The sequence below is a fragment of the Ornithodoros turicata genome, chromosome 4 (assembly GCF_037126465.1).
Source record: "Ornithodoros turicata isolate Travis chromosome 4, ASM3712646v1, whole genome shotgun sequence".
NCBI lineage: Eukaryota > Metazoa > Arthropoda > Arachnida > Ixodida > Argasidae > Ornithodoros > Ornithodoros turicata.
Window position 1 is genome coordinate 760,025 of NC_088204.1, and position 16,924 is coordinate 776,948.

The 16,924-nt window shown below is 43.6% G+C and overlaps 2 protein-coding genes across 3 annotated transcripts in view; one reads left to right on the top strand and one right to left on the bottom strand.

Annotated features, from left to right (window-relative positions):
- Nucleotide 1: 1 nt before the first annotated feature.
- Nucleotides 2-8,997, bottom strand: LOC135390592 (putative inactive tyrosine-protein kinase Wsck). The gene is given in 17 exon segments (XM_064620344.1): nt 2-1,228; nt 1,326-1,422; nt 1,557-1,653; nt 1,712-1,752; nt 1,811-1,881; nt 1,941-2,042; nt 2,099-2,262; nt 2,683-2,799; nt 3,018-3,242; nt 3,451-3,639; nt 4,541-4,619; nt 5,506-5,752; nt 5,833-5,929; nt 6,608-6,797; nt 7,381-7,484; nt 7,582-7,678; nt 8,648-8,997. Coding segments are annotated over 16 exon segments (1,935 nt in total). The 5' UTR covers nt 7,625-7,678; nt 8,648-8,997; the 3' UTR covers nt 2-1,156.
- A 388-nt stretch (nt 8,998-9,385) lies between these two features.
- LOC135390588 (phosphatidylinositol 3-kinase regulatory subunit gamma-like) overlaps nt 9,386-16,924 on the top strand; it is a 56,320-nt gene continuing 48,781 nt past the window's right edge. Inside the window, exons 1-3 of one of the 2 annotated variants that reach the window (XM_064620334.1) lie at nt 9,386-9,456; nt 11,230-11,299; nt 12,414-12,702. In XM_064620334.1, the coding sequence (XP_064476404.1) occupies nt 12,465-12,702 (238 nt within the window). In that variant the 5' untranslated portion in view covers nt 9,386-9,456; nt 11,230-11,299; nt 12,414-12,464. Of the gene's footprint in view, nt 9,457-9,595; nt 9,808-11,229; nt 11,300-12,413; nt 12,703-16,924 lie in introns of those variants that run through there. The other variant, XM_064620333.1, reaches the window with a different exon arrangement.

A 16,924-nucleotide genomic window follows, 5' to 3' on the forward strand; every position in this document is an offset into this window, starting at 1 on the left:
ATGCATCACGTAAAAGTTTTTATTCACCACAACACAACGTGTGTATCTTGATAATGATAAAAAAAAGATGGCCCTTATCATATGCTATCACCAGGCTAAGTGTATAAAAGGTAAGAGGAAAGGTCCTGAAGCAAAACGCTGTGTATAGAATATGAAAAATGCTACGAAACACTTTGTTCGGCAAAAGTACTTGGAAAACACTGATAAAGGAAAAGTGGGAAGACAAGAATCGTCTCTCGTAAATGCATACTCTGAAGACACAGTATAAAAGTATAAAACATGAGCATATGGTATGAAAGAAATTAGATTCTTTTTGCAAGTGCGACACAATACAATTTTAAATGTCCATGGCATTGGGCTGAATTAAGAACATACTAAAATTGTTCCCAGAAAACACTCTAGGAGCACAGGGACTTGACAGACACACAATGATGCACAAACTGAAAGCTTTCAATGCAGCAGCTTAGTCCAGTCGCATGTCTGTTGGCATGTGGCACATTTAATGATAGTTGAGATAACATAGTCATAAAAATGTAGAATAAAAATGTCAGCACAGGAGAGCACATAAGCAACAATAAAGCTACAAATATCTAAAAGATGGCATTTAAAGGGACAGTCCATAGACAAATTTCGTATTTGCTGTAGCTTACGTAGTAAGTTTTTCATCAGCGATTCCAGCGTTTTGTACATCTGGAAGACTGCTAACAGTGACGTCACGGTTGTGAAAAAGCTACACTATAAAGCCCAATAATAAGTAATTGGTTGGAAATCTTATTTAAATATTATACGTCGTCATTCTGAACATCATGTGCCTCACTTTTTGTTGTTGTTCAGACTGCTGCTGTAATGCCAGCCTAATATAACCTGGATGAAACAATGCTGACAGGTCAAACTGCACACTTTGACAGAATCTGCCGTAGCCACATGCAAGTGAATGTTGGGATGGTATAATAAAAAACCCAAAAGGTGGGAAGACAACCACTGAACACGCAGCAGATGCCTGTGTGTCCTCCTCTGATTGCACACATTGGTTTCTTGTAGTGCAAGTATAAAGCACCTACTAGTTCTCTGCATATATACATCTCTTAAAGCTCACTAAGGAGATATAAAATGTGGTGGCAGTAAAGTCGCAAATGTAAAAAAATATACCCTCTCTTTACATTTCGTCACCCAGGGGGTCGAACCTTTCGTAGGTGTAGCCGGGCACGTGAACGAATTTGACGGGGTTCTGCAAAAAAAAAATTGCCACGGGTAATTTTTTAGTTCCCGCGTCGTTAGCCATCACTTTAAATCAACGTACAGACAACACAGAGATAATCTATTACCTCCGTTGAAGCCAAAGTTTGAAGCGATTCTCCCAGAGTGTCAAACCTGGGCCGCTCATCTGCGTCTGTCTGCCAACACTGTAGCATAACCTCGAACCTGGGTAGATGAAATAGCGTTACATATTATCAACATGATGCGGTCAAGTGGGGGTAGTGAGGTGAGGTTTACAGGCTTTATGAGTAGTATTAAGGTTGGGGGAAAGGAGGAAGACGAGCGAGATGAAATCCTACATGCTCTCACTAACACCCCTGGGTTGGCTAAGCCTCAGTCCCTTTGCCACCCTTGGAGGTACTTCGGTCGTTCTGATGTCTACATACGGTGTCCCACCTATTCGGGAGAACGGATCAAATTAAATTGGATGCCACGCAGAAACAAAACCGCTCACCTAGAGTAAAGATTTCCCAGAGCAGGACTCCGAAGGACCAGCTGGAAAAAGTGACATATTTTTATAATTGGGCTTAAGAGATTTTAAAAAGTGTCTTACACATCCGTTTTCGTGGTGTGTCGACTGGATCTAGTACATTCGGGTGGTAGCCATCTCGCAAAATTGAGCTTCTATTAAAGAGAACGAGTGAGGGGCACAAAATTGCGGTTATCAATTATTGGCTGCTCACCTTCCCCAGAGGCGTGTACCTCGCTAGACCAAAGTTTGTGACCTTGGGAACAAAACTATCAACGACGGTGACACTCCTCGTAGACAGCTGCCCATGGTGTACCTGTCCAAATAGTGCTTTAAATGGAAGAGCCAATTAAGAGAGTGCCCATGACATACCCCTCTCCGAGACAAATGTTCCATGCCACGAGCCACTCCAATAGCCAAGTCTAGGAGGCGAGACTCCTCGAAAGAGCAGACGCGTCCCTCTGCACCGTGTCTGCTTGTCAGCAGAAGACCACGCAGGGAAGTCACGGGGTGTTCAACAACCAGATGCAGAATGTCTGGCGTCAGGGAAGATGACACGCGCGTCAAGATTAAATTGATACTTTTCTGTCGTTCGATCAGGTACTTTCAGACTGGTTTTCTTTCTTTGTTGCTGGTCAACCATGACAGATTTTGTGAGGATATTAACGTAGGAGGCTGATAATGACTAGAGACAAAAAATAAACGACTCTTTTCAGCTAGAAACCCGTTATACTCGGTGCTTTCCGTGTAATTTGCTTTTGGTCTGGTTAAAGAGTAATAAAGCATAGAAATTTGGGATGTTTCGTGTCTCATATTCAAAATGTTAGAAAATGGTAAAGCCCCAAGTGCTGCGTGTATTGTCCTTTTCGTACCCTCTCACTGGGGTTTTTAGCTTTTTAACAACTTTGATCGAACAGTAAGTAGTGCAGTATCTAATGCGAGACACGATCACTTACCACCATCTTCGCATCCACCGACAAACTCTACCACATTAGGATGTAAGCCAAGACGCACCATTCCTTCAATCTCGGCCAAGAGAGACCTCCTTTCACGATCGGCCAACATCCACTGAGCTGTGCGAGGAGGAAAATTTCATTTCGTTTTAACGACGATAATTAGCTTCATTGGCAGGGCCGATATTTGTATCCCTTTGCCGGTGTGTAATGTCGGTCCTACAGTGTCTAAAAACATTACGAGAGCTCTTAGGGCATTGGTGGGCTGGATTTGACCAGCAATTTTGAAATAGTGAAAGGGCGAAACAACTAAGTCCTACAGTGGACAAATAACATACCAGGACACCTCTGTACGCTGACGGGCATCTCTTTTCCGTGTGCCACACCCACTCGGACTGATCCAAATTGTCCCTGTCCGAGAGTAGCATCTCGCACCAGCAGCTGGGGCCTGGGAATCTGACGGAAGAGACCGCAGAGCTGGCCATAGAATGCTCCCAGGTCAGCTCCCTCCGCTAAATGCAGCGTTCCCGAGACGTTTTCCTCCTAGTTGTTTCGGAGAGATCCTCCTTAAAATGGACGCGAAGGAATAACGGCACACTTGTTCTCACACATGATACAGATTTCTTTGCTCTTAAAAACACATCTCAGATACTTGAGCACTCCACTGGTATCCTGATCTCTCTGTATTTGTATCTATCTCAATCCTTACATAAGTTTATGCATATTGCTACCACTGTATCAGTACCCTTGTGTCGATAACCTCTAGAATACTGAAGCTAGAACTTGCCAGTTCAGGAGGGCAGTGAACTTGAAGAATCATTTCCTCGGAGCGACGCTTCTTGCGACTGTAGTGACGACGCAGCAAGACGTAAACCACCAGTGACACAAAGAGGAGGAACCCGAGGATGCCAATGGCCACAGACAGCAGGAACGCTGCTGCACTGCTCGTGTCGTGTCTTGCTGAAAGTTACGCATATTGAGAGCACAAATAGGTAGCCTCACTGTTAAAGGGGTTGTGACAGTTACCCTTTAATTCTGCAGCTTGGTCGGCTTACTTGGTGATAACACGTTTGCTAGCTAGTAACCCATTGAAACAATCACGAAAAAAGTACAAGTTTATGACTGTAGCGTAGTTTTTTTGTAGTGTGAAATTTTCACGCGGGTGCAGGAGTCATCGATATAAACCTGCAATCCGAGCTTTCCAGCCAAGTGCTAACCACGACTTACTAGATTATAATGGCCATGTCATAGACACCACTCCCCAGTGCCGCATTTGGAAGCTAGCAGTGGCGCTACTCATCAGCCCGGCTATTGCTTACTCAATTTCTGCAATACTTTGTACTTGAGCTTTCCTGAGTATATTTGTACAAGCGGTGGATATCCCATGAGAGATGCTTCTTTCTAAAGTTGATTATCATCATCATTCTACGCGTTAGAAGCTGTTGCTGTAGTCTGCTACGGTAGTCGTGCGTCCGCTTCTGCGCGTTCAAAATTCAAATTTCCATCGTCCAATCACGATACAGATCTCTTGGGCCAATGAGTAGCGCCCCTAGTGGATCGTGTGGACGGGCCTCATAGGGGTTGCCGATTATGACACGGTCATTATAATCTGGTAGGTCGTGATGCTAATGGCGCAACCTATAGTGTAAAGTACTAACAGGTGCATAAAAGATTGGAAACTGCCGCGTTGGAGGCCCAACGAGGATTGAAGCCCCTCAGACATCACTGTTGGCAACGGCACTGTGCTCAAGAATCTCAATGACTATGTGTGATGTAAGAGATAGAGTGCGAAACAATCAACCGCTAATATCAATGTGTCACAGCCGCTTTAACATTGCAGGAGGACTTGCACTTTAAATACCTTCAGGTTCCTCCCCTAACATGAGTTGCTCCTCAGCTCCTGCATCCGATCTGACTGGGGAGTAGGCATACTTTGTAATCTTGTGGAAAGAGAATGAGGGAGTCAGATGAACAATCATCACTCTCATCAGTGTAATCAATGACAATAATGATAATAACTTGTGGCTCTATGACAAATTTTGCCATGTGAGGGTTCTGTCACGAGCGCCAAAATCTTACTCACTATGTTGGTTTCATCAGGAGGTAGAGGTAAGAAACTGACCAGATATTGGGACCGGTCTGGGTCAACAGCATGCCTAACATTCAATCTTCAAGGATATTCATCTATCTACATTTGCGCGCTTTTAAATAAAAGATAAATGTAGCAGACAGGGTTATCTGTAGGCTTCCAACTTTTCCGATTTATACGATAAGCTATTTTAACCATTATTTTTCCAATGACCACGTGGCAGCTGACTTGAAACTGATAAAAAAAGGACAGAAGTGGTAGCCTCTTTCAGGGTCGCTGGATGCACGAATGGCCCAAAAGGAGGATAGTAAACACACACTTCTGTTTCATGCATCCTCAACCCTCGTGACTCTACTTGACCCCGGGCACTGGGCTAGTTTGACACAGAACAGCTCTGTGTTCGTCAAAGCTGCTACTCAATTTTGGGCCTGGACACCATTCGCAATTTGTGCAAATATTGCCTCTGTCACGTCTGCTCTGAAATCAGCGCCATTCATTTTTCAGACTTTCTAATCCTCCGAGAAACTCCGAATTTCCGAAATGAAAACTCGGAACCCCAGCTATCTAGCATCTCTGTACCATCCTCATCGGTGCACACTGTCCCCACATGGCACATGGTCGTTCTCAGGTTGCACGAAGCTCGCCCACGTTGATCTATGCAACACAGCTAGGTTTGTGCTACTCATGCAAACACAGGTATCACTATTGCTCATTACAGCAGTGCATGTCATACATACCCCATTTAAAAAACTAGCAACCCCTTGAATAGGAATGTATTCTTCCTCTCCATTCAAGGGAGCATTGATGGCCCCCCCATAGGTGCGACCATCCCCCAGGGTGAACGTGCGGTTTGCCCATTCTGTGCCCAGTTCAGCAGCCAGGTAGAACGGGATGCCGGCCTCCGCAGCATCGGCGTGTCCCATTAGGCGATCCTCGCTGAATGTCATCAAGCTGCTCTTCTCGAAGGCTACTACTCGATAGCCCCTGGATAAAGTTAATTTGTTCACAATGCCCTAAAATGTCCAACACGACTGCGGAACATTTTGTTCTAAAAGTGCACTTACGTGATTGGTCCCCTGCTACTTGTGCCCGAGTGAAGTTGAATCAGCATAGTTGGACCATTTCGAGAAATTACTTCCACCTGCTCTGGAGCGTCAGGATCTGAAACCCCATTGGTTGTTGCATCACAGTTGAAATTGTTGACCACTTAATATATGCGCATTACAAGTAACTGCTCCGCAATGATCGAAACATCTACCGAAAAGTTCTCAATTCTTTTTTTTTTTTTTCATTATGTCCTAGCACCACGAAGCAACTGTAGTTATAAGCGGCGTACAGATGTGGGGAGATGGAGAGAGGAAGATGTTGGGGGGGGGGGGGGGGGCGTTTAGTGTGCATCCTGGGCAGACTTCAAGAGGAACTGTACCGACATTCATCCGAAAAGTCTGCTGGAAAACCCAGGGAAAACCTCAGGCAGCATGGGGCAGGATGCAATGGGGGGGAGTAACACCACTATTCCACACCGAATTGCAAATGCACAGTGTCATTTCCTATATGCCCGCACGTACGTAATTTTTCCTTTTAAATATTGCATCTAGTATTACATCCCCAAAGATTGGTCCGCGGGTAATTCTTGGAAAAAGTCCCCACGAATTACAAAGAAGCCTATCGAATGACGGAGCATAAAATGTAAAACATTTTTTTCAAAAAACTTTCATGCGCTGCTGGTAAAACGGCTAACATGCAGATGCCTGAAGTTGCTCTTGGTGCTGGAAAACTAATTTCTGAATTTCAATTTCAAAATATATAGAATCATTTTTCTAAAATATGCCAATATACCTCCAACTTGTGTCCAAGCCATGATAGAAGTGGCATCTGTAGGGCCCTGCTTTGTATCCGCCCAGACACTTATATTGTAGAGAGAAGCAACAGTCAATCCAAGGAGTTGTGCGTGCGTCGTGTCTGTGTATTTCCACTCAAAGGGATCACTTGAATGCACGGCGTATGTCTTCAGAGCTCTTGCTCTTACCTGACAAAAGAACTTTATTTTACAAAAATTAAATCACTCTTTTAACGTGTCTACATAAGACGACAATTTTTACTAGGTCATTACTGATGTAGGAAGAGATTAGTAGACATTATTAATACGATATAATTAGGGTTCCGGGTTTTCGGAGTTTATAATTTTTTAGACCTCTGGAAATGTGGCAAAAATGAACCCAAAAACAAATTACAGTGATACCATATTGAACGGGCTCGTAATATTATGAAATAACAGGATAAGTTCTGTTTGTCAGCAACACCCGCCACATTTCCGGAGGTCTCAAAAATTATAAACTCCGAAAACCCGGAACCGTGGATATCATACTGTAATTGTCACGCACCACATAAATAAGATACATTAATTTAGTTTTTGTACCGGTTAATATCTCTACATATAATAGCAATCACTTTGCATTATTGTCACTAAATACAGTAACCTAACACAATACTAAAAGTGATATGAGTACATGTATTGTGTGTCTCGGAATTCTTTCAATTTGGTCTAATTAATGGCTTCCAGCAAGAAGGCACAAAATCCTCTAATGAAAAGGACGCAGTTAAAGCATTACTTTGTACTGAGTAGCTCCTGCCACTGGCAACCACTCAATGTTGATTTGAGATTCTGTGGTGTTTAGCAGCTTCACACTTGCTGGACCTCTCAGAGAATGGCAAGCTGAAAGGTAAGAGCACAAACATAGCCAACAGACAATGGACAACACAACAGCACGGTGGACAGAACACAATGACAACACAATGGATAACAAACTTACCCAGTGGTAAGAGAAGCAAGATCCATTTTCTGAGTTGAGCCATTTTGATGTCGACGCTTATTCTTCCAGCATCCAGTTGTGGGTAAGTCACAGCTAGCTTGTGAAATTGAGTTACAAGTACAGTTAGCTGGTTAAAAAAACTTTGTTATTTTTCAGTTACCTTTGAAAACACAAAACTCTAAAGAAGTTTATTTCAGCACCGGTGCTGTCCACCCTGCAATCATATGACATGCTCGTTACTCTTAAAGTGCCACGATAGGGTCTCTTCAGAACTCTGTCTACTGTACCAATCCGCACGTATCAGGACATCCTGACCCCCTCCTCAATTTCTGTCTTCACATAGTATTTAACTGACCTAGATCGTGTATCTACAATGCTGGCCAGGGCTGGATCCCCCTCTCAGAAAAATCCTGTGGGTGATGGCACTACCCGAGTGATTTTATTCGCTGCATTTTGCAATTACCTTCACCACTAGATACAGTTACTTATGACTTCGTTAATACCAAAGGCTGGATCGAAGTATGAATCATAATGCGGGAAAAAAGTAGCCATTTATGAAAATTATGTAACAGGTTATTCAGAAAGTCAATCTTTTTTTGTTGTTGAAAGATTCTTGAAAGGGTATACATGAACCAACCACCACTGAACCACTTGTCGCTGGAGAGTTCGCATCCTTTCATTAAGTAAGATGCATTTTTCGATGTTCCCTCGAAACGAAGATTGCAATGTTGAGCATTTGAAACTTTTGAATACTAGCATGTCTGGGAGGTGGTTCCACATATCTTGTTATTTGTTATGGGCACATTCCTGGCGTCTGTATGTTTAAATATTTTTCAATTTATTAGCCCCAGCTGAAAAAGCCAGAAACAAGTTCCAGTTGAGCACAACAGAACTATCCTGTGACACGTGAAATACCTCAGCACCACCAACAAAGGTTGTCAACATTCCGTCTCTTTTCGGATGTAAAACGTAAAGGTAACACATACCAAAATAAAAATACACTTGACAAAATTAAGTGGTGCACACCTATACTATAACTTGAGAAGCCGGGAAACACATTGCTTACCTGTCAACTCATGTGCTCCCCGACATCCAAAGGTCACAACTCACAACCAGAGTGGATCCGTGCTTTGGCTAGCACCAGTTGCTCCAGAGACAATGAACGAATTAATATGCTATAAAACTAACATGTTTTAAATCGATACTGTTATAACTGATTGACCCCTATCTTACTTATCTTAAAATTAACGTGACGAGATACCTTCGTGTGATAGGAAGTACTACATTTTTCTCATCGCCGGTAAATGAACTATGACAGACCAAACACCACATCAATCGGCCAAAAACATCATAGCCTTTCGTAGCGTAGCGGCCATGTTTAAAATTTCTCTTTGTAGCCACTTTGCCGACTTCGGATGGATGGGTGGTCGGATGAATGGGCGGTGGCGCCACCTAGCCAAGCTGGCCAAGCCATCAACCACGCCAACAACAAATTCCCTCACCAACGAAGGATATTATCTGCAAAAACACCAACTAAACCTAGTCAAAAAGTCAAGTCGCCTCAAAGGACACATTTGAAGTTTGGCGAGACATAGTACAACGTGGGAAGATTGCTCTCGTCATCTGGACTGCCATACCTGCAGTTACGTTACGTTCGCAAATGAATGGCGGCCCCCATAGAAAACATTAACTACGGTGGCTAGATGAAAGGAATAATAAAAGCAACCAATGAAAAGCGCAAAGTCAGAACTAACGACTCGTGAATTGAGAAGCGGCACTAGTGAAATATGTTCAAATATTCCTGTGAATTCTTGCGTTTTCGGTCATCTCGTTGTACGTTTTGGATCGGAGATCCTGTACTACCGGTGTTTTGAGGTGAGACAATCGTTGATTGGTTTATTGATGAAATGACAAGAGAAGTCATAAAGGCAAAGGACAAAGCTTGCTTGTTTGTTTTGTCTATCTTGAAATTTAGTAATCGCGTAAAATGCTACGGCATCCGTTGAGAATGCTTACGTTGTGTATCGCTGTACAGGAAGTGGAATGAGTAACAGAAGAGTCTCGAACATATAGGGGCATCGGGAACGTCATGGGCGAATGTGAAAGATTCGCCGATTGGCGGTCAAACTAGGCCTAGTTATTGTTATTGTGCGTCAGTGAACAGATGAAACGTGTGCAGTGCCATGACTACAGCTAAATAGCCAAGTATTCAGAGATACTGGAATGGTAGGTATTTATCATTGGACTGATTGTGCGGCGAAAAACTCCTTGAGCTCGAAAGTCAACTGTGGTTCTTCAATGAAGCTTGCGCGGTGTGGTCCGTCCTATGCTATGCAGAAACTGTTTTTCGTTTCTGCTGTCAGCTCATTAGCCTTGGCGTATGAGATGGTCCATGCGACGTTGTTTTTTAACCTTTAATTTACGAAATACATTTGACTAATACGGTCAGTAATGTCTGACGGAAGTGCGTGTAAATTTCAGGTGTTTGTCAAAGCATTCAAATTGAAACATCACGAGAGAAAACATTTCTTCCATATATAAAAGACAATCCCTTCTCTGGATACATGATACAATATAGAGCACATATTTAATATCTGGCTAAAATTCGCAAACAATTTTCTCATTATGACGCAGACTCTTTTTAAATTTTGTTTGAGATTTTTCTAACAGCGGTGCAGGTTGGCACACCCGTCGGAGGAAAAGTATGGGGATCACTTGTTAGAAAGTATGGAGGTTTCCGTAAAAATCTGTAGATTGCAGTAAAACATACAATTCGCTTACTTAACACCGTTTTTAGGCCAGTATTTTGTCGTCTGCCATTTTCTGTTTTGCCTTTTGCATCGAAGCTGCAACTACTGTCTGGGAAGTACTGAGCAACAACCGGTCAGGCAAACTGCTCTGAATTAGCACTTACCACCACCTGATTGTCAGTGCAAATGCGCTGGCAACTGTGTGAGTCCTATTTGCTTCCAGTGGAGGCATCAAGAATAAGGCAAGATCAAGTATCATCATCACACATATCAATACGTGCCACGAGCGATACAAAATATAAAAGATTATATACTGACACGCGCAGAAGGCCTAGTTGGTGAGACAGCATACTGCAGATGACGCTTGTGTTTGTGTGCTTCCTTCTGTCCCTGTCTTCTGCGTCCCAACATCTGCAATATATACTGACACTCCACGAAACAAACAATCAGACTTCTTGTCACAACTTTTTTTAACGATTGTCCCAAGATCTGACAGCATAGCGTAAACGCAGGGTGGCTGGTACACGAAATTCACGAAACAAACCTGAGCATGGTAGCGATCTTTGTGTACTTTGTGTATCCCATTCTCAGGCTTGTTTCATCATGCAGTAAAAAAATCTGTAGATTAAGGGTATAATCTATAGATGTGTAGATGTTGCTGGAAATCTGTAGATCTCCATACAAATCTGTAGGTGTGGCAACACTGCAGTGATGTGAGAGAGATAACGAAAGCAGCACAGAAAAAAGTCTGCGTAGTGATCGAATAATATTTAAAAACTAACTCGACAAAATGTGATGTAGCATTGTGGTACGGAATATAAAATGTGAGACATCATTTAATCTTGGCAACAAAAACATGATCCCATCCTTATACAACATTGACTTGTTTGTATTTCAGGCATCGCTTGTGTGGAAGAGTCCTGTTGCTAGGTCATTTGCAAAATGAAAAGTCTGAGCACCTGTCTGAGGTACGTAAGGTTCCAAATCAAACTTTGCATTTCTCGGACCTGCATTTCTGGTGCCCTTTGTGCGTCCCTAGTTACTGCAGCGAGACATTTCTTCAAGATACGATTTTTGCGAGTTATGTTCCCCAGAGGTACTGGAGTACCCTGCAAAAATTGTATCATGGAAATGGTGCGTGTAGTGCATCTGAAATCATATCCACACAAAGGCTAGTGGTACGGGTGTGTTTCGTTTAAAACTCTAAAATGATTTAATTTCGCGCGGGATACGATTTGCCAGAAAATTTTAGGAAAAGGGGAGAGAAGACAGAGCGTGGCAAGTTTGGTAAAATATTCAGTTAAAGCGACAGACATAACACGGCCGTATTCGGGTTAAAAAAAATAACTCCCTGTACACGGAGTACCCTTTGTCTAGTATTAAAGGTGCACTAAAATACAAAAACAACTCGTTCTCAAATGAAAGTCTGCGCTTCAATTAATATAATGCGCGCAAAATTGTTTATACAGAGGTTCCGTTTAGAAGAAAACACAATAAAAACAGAGCCACCTTTTGGCAGCAACGAATGGATACTCAGGAAGCAAAGATTGGCGACATCCAATGAGATAGCGGCAGAAATGCGCTTTGCTGCACCTTTCAATTCTGATTTACTGAGTTGTAGACCACAACAGAATGTTCTAGTGACAGTGATTATCTTCGCATCCTTCGGACTACGGTACCACCTGTGCTTCGTAAGTGGCACTACATTTTCGCCGGAACTGCTCGGTGGCGTGGCAGGCACATTCACGCGCAGAATGGAGCAAAAGCGTGTACACCCGATGCACGAGCTGAAGCGACATTCACCGTGTAGTGCCGAGGCAAGAAAGAGTCCGGTATAATTCTGATTGTAGCTCCGACGGAATTAAACTTTAGAATTATGACAACAAATGCCAAGTTAACGCAACGCGTAACGTAATTTGAAGCGAACTTGCGGTGGCATTTTAGTGCCCTTATAAAGGTCATGAAAACCTGGTGCTGGGAACATAGACAACTACAACCCACGCACTGAACTGATGACCATTTATAAACTGGGTGAACGAGATCCTTTTAATGAATGACAAACCATCCTTTACACTTACGCAGGTGTACAGCAGAGAAGAAAATTGAGGCGATGACATAGTGAGAAGGACAACCATGGAAGAGACTGTATTTTATGAGGCATTGTACGCGTACAATGCTTACGGTGATAATCAGCTGTCCCTGATTCCTGGTGACGTGATTGAGGCAGTGAAGGCGGCCAATGAAGGTTGGCTACGTGGAACCAACCACAGAACGGGGGTCACTGGCTTCTTCCCTCTCTCGTACGTTCGCCCACGTCACTCTCGAGACGAAACCAACGACTCTGGCTACTGCGAACTCGTCGCTTCCCCTGGTGAGCTCTCATCCACTTACCGACCTGACTTGGCAGATTTGTGTGGTCCATTCAGACAGCCCGCATTACGTGAAAGAGAATTGGCAAATTAACGAAAGCTCTGCTCGGCTTTGGGGGAAAAAAAGGAAAAATCAAATTGGACCCGCGTCCAGCCTGGAGTGAAACCAGCCTTGGATCATGCAGCACTCTCTTCGGCCTGCTCCAGTATATTTGTGCATGAGCACCCGCTATTGGTTGGTTGGTTGTGTCTGTGACATATTGTTTTTATGTGTTTGGAAGTGAATGGACCGTAAAATTGAACTTGTTTCAAGTGAGATTTGATAAAGTTTCTGAAATTGATAAGTACAGATAACCCTATATTTTGCGGAAAAGACACTTTTCTAGCGCAATTATTTGACACATTAGGTGAAGCAAGGTTAGGCATGCATGAGGAAAGCTTATTAGAGATATAAAAAGGATGGTGTAGTGACTATCCTTGCGTTTGCTGAGCAAGAGCAGAGGAGGAGGACGTGGATGCCAGGCACTTCCAAAGCCTCTGCTCTTGCCCAAGAGATGGCGCAGCATTATCATTGTTTCGCGTGTCGTGAGGCTTCTGCCATGGCACACCCATCTAACTAATTGCTGAACGAGGCTTAGACAGCAGTGTAGTTACCGTTATTTCACTTGCTGCGAGGCTTGTGCCATGGCGCCATCCATCAACATGGGAACGAGGCCAAGCAGGAGTCACGCGTACGCCGGTTAACGGGCGGCGGGTTAGACGCCATGGCAGAAGCCTTGCGGCACGCGAATCGACGGTAATGTTTTTGGAAGTGCCTTTCCTCCGCGTCCTCCTATTGGCCTGCATCTAAGGAGGCGGAGCCTCCCTCTCTCTTGGTCCGCAAATGCAAGGATAGTCAGTGAGACAACTAGGAAAGTAAACAAAACAAATATTTGCCTTCATCTATGAGGTTCTGACATCCTTAATTTAATATTTACGAACGTAATAGGGAGCCAATCTTGGCATCTGGAAAGATAGGTAGTTAAATGAACTATACCGGGACGATCACAGGTAGTCGACAGGGTTTTATACGCTGTACTTACTGTAGGACCTTTTTGTGTCGGGTGTTCAAAATTTACTCTGGTAAACCAAAGTATCTACACTAAGGGCAGGTTCACACGAGGGACGCATCTCCAGGATAAGTCTGTGGGTGGTGTAAATGTCGCAACCTGCGTCATCAAAATGTGCGTCTTCTCCGGTCTACGAGGGACCGGAATCCCACCATGGACCCATTCGCCTCTGATCTACAAACGATCCCAGTGTTGGCAGGGAACTTGAGGCGCGTCTTTTGACTGTTGTTTGCTTCTTTCGACAGGCTGTTTTACAGCTCTAATCATTGAAGCGGAGGGGATTCCAAGAACGGTGTAATTAAAAACGAGGGTTGCTACGAGCGAGTGAATTTCCAAATATGATACCACTACGTGGAAATGTGACCTTACAGCACGATACAACGACGACAGATAAATTATAATTATGACAGGTTTTGCGGCGTACGCACTTTTTTCTATAAATAGCTTTTAGTAACGTGCCCAGACTCGAGAACTGACAGTTTTCCGTTTGCTTCATTGAAAACTCTGTCAAGTTTGAGTTGTTTCTTTTCAACCAAGTGGGCGTTTTGTGATTCCGCAGCACGGCAACCCTGTTCCTACGCAAAGGCGAAATATGTGTCGTATAGCGACGATAGCAATTTCTTTTCTATTTCGTCGGTGCTGCGGTTTCCTGTATTATGGAATGTCTGTGACGAAATGTACCGCAACTTACAAACATCAATTTTTCTGTTTAGCCACAGTACAGAAAAGTGTGAATTGGTTCATGCAGCCTGATGAGGGTTGTTGGAGACGGAACTTGTCGTCCCGTGTGAATGCTCGGAGGGGATGGGGACTCCTCTGTCCCCGTGATGTCACCGTGCCAAAGTGGATTTTTTCCCTCGTGTGGACATATTTTGAGCTAGCCGCCGCAGGTATTCTGTATGTGCGAGTGACACAAGCAGATGACAGGTGCGATGTTTCCTGAAGTTCCGTAGTAACGTCTTCAACGCAGTGCTCCTGATGCAATCACTATTGAGCTGCAAGAATGACTGTATTGTGTGACCTAAGTGGTGTCTATAAGCCTATGTCGTGCTGAGCTCAAGATTGATCCTGGCAGTAGCAACATGTGTCGAAGGTTACTGTTAGAAAGTGAGCATAGTTGTGGCAAAGGCAGAACAGTAAGGCAGCGTTCACACAGGGCAACTTTTTGCAGCAACTATGAGCAACTTTGGAGTTGCTGTCAGCCGGCAACCTCCAGCAACTCGAGTTGCTCCGAGTTGCTGCGAATCGCTCCCGGACCGAAAACTTGAGAAGTTGCTCGTGCATCGGCCAATCAGAGAGGCAAGCATTGCCACGTGACTCCCGATGGCGTTGTGGATTTCGTTCGTGGGTTCATAGGTTCAAATCCTGGAGGTGCAGCTAAAAAATAACTTTTTATTTTTTACGAACTTCACGGAAACATATCAGTTGCCACTTCTGGACGGCAATAATGATCTATTGGAGCAATAAAACTGACTGAAAGTTGATAAACAGCAGCTAAAGAAAAGATTCCACCAGTTCGATTCGAACCCACATTGTCCGGTCGCCATAAGGTTGCTTGTGGGTGGAGCTACAGAGTTGCTGCGTGTGAACGCGGACTCGAAATTGCTCAAAAGAAGTTGGTTTGAGTTGCTTCGAGTTGCTGGGAAAAGTTGCCCCGTGTGAACGCCGGCTAAGTGTCTCGAGCACTGTACAGAAGAAAAAGATGCGCCGGTGGCAACAGTTACTGGCATACGGTGAACAACTCCCACAGATATAAATGGACTCTGATAATATTAATATTTTTAGGTCAACCCAAGTGGTTGGGCCCAACAGGACCAAATTCTTTCTCTCGTGTATTTTGCATATACAGGGTCTTGAACCTTTTTTAAGCGAAACAGAATTTGACGCAAAATACTGCGGCATGGATGGCTTCCATCTTTGTGTGTTTCTTCAGCTCGGCAGATATTAACTTTAACTCGTTAACTTTTTAATTAGCGGTTTTTTGGGGAAATGTGGGATAGCGGAACTAAAGCCAGTCGTTATTCGGAGCCACCCTATTTTAAAAAGGTTATGACTACGGCACACATTTTGATGTCACCAAATTTTGCTACGCAAATGAGATGAAACCAAGTGCGTCTCGACTGTGGGGAAGACAACGTCCGTTGTATGTCTGAGAGTCATATGCTCTGGAGCGATGGACACGCCCGTTTCAGGATTTTTAAAAGATAAGGGTGGCTTTGGATAATGACTGACTCCAATTACCCAGAAAACCTTCGCGTAGGATGTTAATTAACGCATTTTAGTGAATCATACTATGGACCTCGACAGGGTCCATTGAGCAACTCTCTCCTCTAATCGTGTAGGTGTTGAACAAAGATATGAATGAACGAAAGAAGCAGATGCATCGTTAACGAGGCAGCCACAAACACTAATAGCAGCTAGAGCCCCGATGAGCTTATTGCGTGATAAAGAGCCTTTGTTTCTTGATGCCTGCTCTAGGTCTTGTGCCGATCCATAAAGATAGGACAGCGTAGGTGAGAGTGGTTGGAGGTGACAGGAAGTCAACCCTAAATAGCTGCTCTTGAGACAAATGATTGTCATAAGGAAGGGTTATCTGTATGACTAAGTGAGACTTTGTTCTAGGAAGAATGTCGAAGGTTTAGTGTTGCAGGGTATCCGTAAGGAGCAATCCGAAAGGACTTTTTGAGATAAAACCTACCTGTCCCGTGGAATTTTGTCCCCATCTTAAAACCCATTACCTCGACTCCTGTATCAGTGCCATCTGGAGCGTGTAACCTGTAAGTGCTAACACTGTTAAACTTAGAACAGACGTAGAACTTAGCATGGAACACTGTTGAACACTGTCAAACCCATGCACGCAAGGGGCATGCACCATGAATTATAGATTAAAAAATGGTGCAGAATATTAGTCCCCCCAAATTTGTGAAAGGAATTTAACCTGAGAACATTGCACCCTGTATGTAGGATATTAAATGGAATTGTAAAACATACAGTTCCTGCTACGTTAATCTTGTCTCTGCCAAAAGGTCATGACTCTAAGCGTCAGCGCTCAACATTATGTTGCTGATAGCGTAGGGTTTTGAAGCTTTTTTGGATAATGTATGCAGTGCTAAAA